The following is a 4,953-nucleotide window of genomic DNA, read 5'->3' on the forward strand; positions in this document are numbered from 1 at the left end:
CGAAAATATACAAAAACGACACTTACATACAGCTTCGTGAATATGCGAGAGGGAAGAGTGGGGAAATATGAAAATGAAACTGGTAGGGACAGAAAAAAGAACGGACTTTGGAGCCAACGATGGTCAAGGTCACTTACAGGAGACTTTCCTCCATGGAACCCGAGAAGATAATAGAATGGATGATGAGAAATGGTGAAGAAAATGGTAAATGGGAAGGACAATTTAGTCTATGTATGAAAATAGGGAGCTTGAACGAATAAACCAAATATGTGAGGGAGTGTAATTAAAACATGTGCAAATTGCTCAAAATTCCTCAATGTAAACATGTTTTGCTCTGCACTTTCTAACCATTTTTTTGTACCACATTTTTTATTAATTTGTACCATATCTTATATGGTTTTGTACCACATCTTATATTGTTTTGTACCACATTTTTTGACTAGGGACCTCAAAGCAAAACATGTTTGCATTTGGAGATTTTTGAGCAAATTTCCCTTAAAACATTACTGACTTAGGGACTGACCAAAAAATATTGTTTTGGTTTAGAAATTTTAGAGCAATTCACCCTTAAAAAATTTGTCTTGAATTTCCCTCCAATTTGGTGAATAAACCGTGGTAAAGTTAAAGCTCAGAAAATTAAATGAAAAAATAAAAAAATAAGTAAAGGTACAAATGTCAGATTTTGAATAGGTTGGGGGCACTATCACATCTGTAGCGTCGACCCACCTTTTTGTTTTGATAGGAATCATAAAAATTTATTTCATAAGGCCATTATCATCTGCTCATTCACATATCCCGAATTCTTGAATCCGTCCCAACATGACATCATTATTCACCAATAATCACCACAAGAACAATCACCACCCTCAAAATGATGAAACCTCTTCCGATCTCTCACAATGATCTTTCTAGCTTCTACTTTGGACATGAACTTGAATGCAGTGTGACAATCGCCACAAATACGGAGGTTCTTGAAGACTCTAATGGTTGCCCCATGAGGAAGTTTCAGTAATCCAAAGACAACCGCAAGCTTCTCACTATGAGTAGACAATGCATATTCCTTCTGTTCAAACTCCATATCATGCAACACGTATTTGGTGTCAGGGGTATATCCCAATTTCCTTAGCTTCACTACTAGTTCCTTCAGATAACTGTATACTGCTTGAACCTCAGGGTGTACAGTGTCATCAACTAAGAATACATGGACATTGTTCTCAACCTCAAGCCAACTACAACCTGGTTCTTTCTTCACCCCTCGATCCCTCATGAATTTTCGAACTTCTGCCACTTCATCCCATCTCCCAGCAGTTGCAAACATGTTAGCCAAGAGTATATAGTTGCCATCATGTTGTGGGATCTTCTCAAAGAGTTGTTCAGCAGCGTGAACACCCAGCTCTATGTTACCATGAAGTCGGCTGCCAGCAAGTAAAGCTTCCCAAACTGGTGCTGCAGGCTCAAATGGCATGGACTGAATCAAATCTTTGGCCTTTGACAATTTTCCTGCTCGACACAGTAGATCAATTAATCGAGCATAATGATCTTCACCAGGAGTTATTGCATAATCTTTCTGCATTATTTCAAAATAGTGTTGTCCTTCTTCAACTAAACCTGCATGACTACAAGCAGTGAGGACTGTGAGAAAGGTTATCCGATCGGGTAATATGTTTTCTTCCAACATCTTGTTGAAAACTTCCAGTGCTTGGACACCATGGCCATGTTGTCCAAGGGCTGCTATCATGGCATTCCAAGAAACAGAATCAAGAAAAGGCATGGTAAGGAAGACTTCATGGGCAGCATCCAGGGCGCCACATTTTGAATACATGGTTATTAAAGCATTCCCAGCAGAAAGGCTCGAGTCAAAACCGAGCCTGAGTAGCTGACCATGGAGCTGACGTCCTTGCTCCAAAGCTGCAAGTATAGCACAAGATATAACAGCTCCTGAAAATGCATAGTCACATGGCTCGAGCCCATATGACTTCATTTGATTAAAAAGCTTCAAAGCTTCCTCACTTAACCCATTTTGCGCTAATCCAGATATCATAACTGTCCAGGATAACAGATTTTTCTCACGCATCTGATTGAAAATGGAACTTGCCTCGACAATTTGCCCAGTGCTCACATAGGCTGATAAAATCGCATTCCATGAAACAAGGTCTTTGATGCATGCTGTGTCAAAAACATGTCGTGCTTGGTAAATTTTCCCACATTTCCAATATAATGTTATCAGAGCATTGCTTACAGATGCCAAAAAATGCCCAGGGGATTTAGTCTCTGTCCGTAGGATGTAAGCATGAACCTGTTTACCATGAAGAAACAACCCAGCATCGGCACAAGCACTAAGAACATTGGTGTAGGTAAAATCATCAAAGTTAATCCCTAAAGATTGCATCTTTCTGAACATTTCAAACACTTGAAACACCAATCCTTTCTCCACATACCCAGAAATCATAGCATTCCATGCCACCACCAACTTTTCATCCATGCCATCAAAAACTTTCCGGGCAGAATCAAGATCCTCATTCTTAACATACCCTGTTATGATCGTTGTCCATGTAAGTTCATCCTTCTCATCCATACCATCAAGTAACTTTCTTGCCGAGGCCATCAATGACGTGCAGGAAGTCACAGGCGAGGATGCACACTTGACATAAGCAGCTATTAAGGCATTTACAACAGAAGTAAATAAGCCAGTACCGGACTTGACAACAGCACAATGTAGCTGCTGGCAGTGCTCTTCTCTATCAGCTACGAGTCCCAAGGCTGCCAGTACACTCGTATAAGTATAATTATCAGGTATAAAACTATTCTCTCTCATTTCATTAAATACTCGAATGGCAGCAAAGCCATCGTCATTGTGAGAATAGCAAGTGATCATCGCATTGTAACAAATAGTATCTCTAATTCTTAATGGGGTTTTATTAAATACCTCTCTGGCCAACTTAGGCTCCCGGGAGGCAGAATATGCAGCAATCAGAGTTGTTCTTGCAACAACATCTGGTTGAGGTATTTTATCGAACAGTTTCTTTGCATAGTTCAAATTAGAACATTTACAATATATATCGATCAAACGGTTGAGGATATGTTTACGCGGAACAAACCCAGAAGTTATCATGTGAGCATGGACACTGGGGGCGAGAGAATAGGAGGCGGTGCCATGTTGGCAGCATAGATGAAGGTTGGCTGCATAGGTGTTGGCCACTGCGCCGAGGTCCGTTGTTTGACGGAGGTTCTGACAAAGGTTGAAAGATTTTGCAGTGCTACTTTTCATAGAAATGGGATGGGAATTAAGGTATCAGAAATTCTCAACTCAGACACCCCACTCTTTGGCCATCCATTCCCAACAAAAACCAGAATGGATTCTCTCCTTTTCTTGAAATTCTAATGTATTCAGTGTAAAGTTTGCTTTCCGTCTCCTTAAATTCGCACAGAGATCGTGTTCGGGTCGAGTGAAGTGCGGATAGGATGGAGCGACGCTGGAAGATGAATGAGAAATTTCTTCACCTAAATACTCTACGTCGCCCGGCCCATACGCAAAGTTGTTTTCGATTTTTTATTTTTATTTTTTTTAGAAATTTTACAAGAAGAGTCAATAGTGGAGCAGGATACATCCAAGAAGACAGATTTGACCTCATTAATGGTCGTTTCATGTACACCGTTAAAAGATTTTTTCTTGTCATTGACGCCAATTCCACAGTATTCCATCCTCTATGAGTTTCAACCAAGATTTGGAGTCTTCTTCCAAAATAAAAATTTCAGACCAAGTGTTGTTGGACCGACGAGCTTACAAAGTATATATCACGCCAAGCTTGAGGGCGAAGGAAATCAAGACCCATACGTAGAGTCGTATGATTTTTACTATGGGGGGCAGCCGCTCTTTGATGGTTGCTTCTGCATAGTCGGGCATTAAACTATAAATTTAGCGCTGACTGGGAGGCAACCCAGTGTTCTTTCCCCTGTTTTTTATTTTATTTTTGGTTTTTATTTTTTTTCTATTTAATTTTTACTTCTTTCCCATTCCAGTTTGTCGAGCCTGCCCATATACACAGTCTGCTGCTGCTGTCCCAGCTGATACTGTCAAGCAGGAAGAGGATGAATCGAAAACTAGGGGAGTGTTATTTTTGTTCTCATTGTGTTTTTGTTCGTCTTTGTATTTGTGTGTTTGTTATGCATTCTGTTCATTGTTCTGAAGCATTAAGGGCAATTCTTTGGATAAGTATGGGGGTAGACTAGTATATTGCATTGTTTGTTATGTTTGTGTTGCATCTGTCATGTTTTGTGTTTGTTTGCATTTAGTTTGTTTTTGTTGTTGTTTGCATTGTTATGAGTAGGATGAGTCATAATAGCCAATTATGATGAAGTTTATTTGAAAAAATGGATTTTTGAACAAATTTTGCTCTTGACTTGACATGAGAAACTGTAGGTTGAACCGTGAATATTTTTAAGCACTGATGTTAGACCAGTGAATTGTAGTAAAAGATTTGATGAAGTTTCTGTCTGTTTGACCATTACACGGCAATAGGTGGTTTGTGGATCTTGATTGTGTTCTATGAATTTTAATGAGGCTCTAATTTATACTTATGATCTTGGGCGCACCTAGAAAAAAAAAATTTCAATTCCATCCGGGCCTTGAAAGGATTAAAATCCTATAAAAGACTAAATTTAAGACTAAGTATGCGGATTAAATGGGATTGATGCTCCATCCGGGCTATAGACGAGGGGATTAGAAAGAAAAAATAGAATGATTTTTCGTATCCTATCCAGTTATAGCTAAGTCAGCGGGTAATTATTGAGGCTAAATCAATACCGGGTGCAAAATCCGGAGGTGTGTAATTCATTATCTCAAGGGAGGTGGGTTTAGTCTAGAGTTCGTTGGAAGGAATGAGCACTAGATTGTGATACTTGCACTGATTTGTCATAGGTCGCTAAACAGATTTGAAACGAATTCGATCTAAG

At 39.5% G+C, this 4,953-nt stretch overlaps 1 protein-coding gene across 1 annotated transcript; it reads right to left on the reverse strand.

The window, feature by feature from the left end:
• Positions 1 to 640: 640 nt before the first annotated feature.
• Positions 641 to 3,467, reverse strand: LOC140874041 (pentatricopeptide repeat-containing protein At1g25360). The gene has a single exon (XM_073277319.1). It carries the CDS (start codon positions 3,266 to 3,268, stop codon positions 833 to 835), a length of 2,436 nt encoding a protein of 811 aa, XP_073133420.1. The 5' UTR covers positions 3,269 to 3,467; the 3' UTR covers positions 641 to 832.
• Positions 3,468 to 4,953: the final 1,486 nt, after the last annotated feature.

Source organism: Henckelia pumila, chromosome 1 (genome assembly GCF_033568475.1).
Source record: "Henckelia pumila isolate YLH828 chromosome 1, ASM3356847v2, whole genome shotgun sequence".
In the NCBI taxonomy this organism is placed as follows: Eukaryota; Viridiplantae; Streptophyta; class Magnoliopsida; order Lamiales; family Gesneriaceae; genus Henckelia; species Henckelia pumila.

What these genes read in the sequence shown, in the direction of transcription:
- LOC140874041 (XM_073277319.1), bottom strand. Translation starts at nt 3,268, where the DNA reads ATGAAAAGTAGCACTGCAAAATCTTTCAACCTTTGTCAGAACCTCCGT.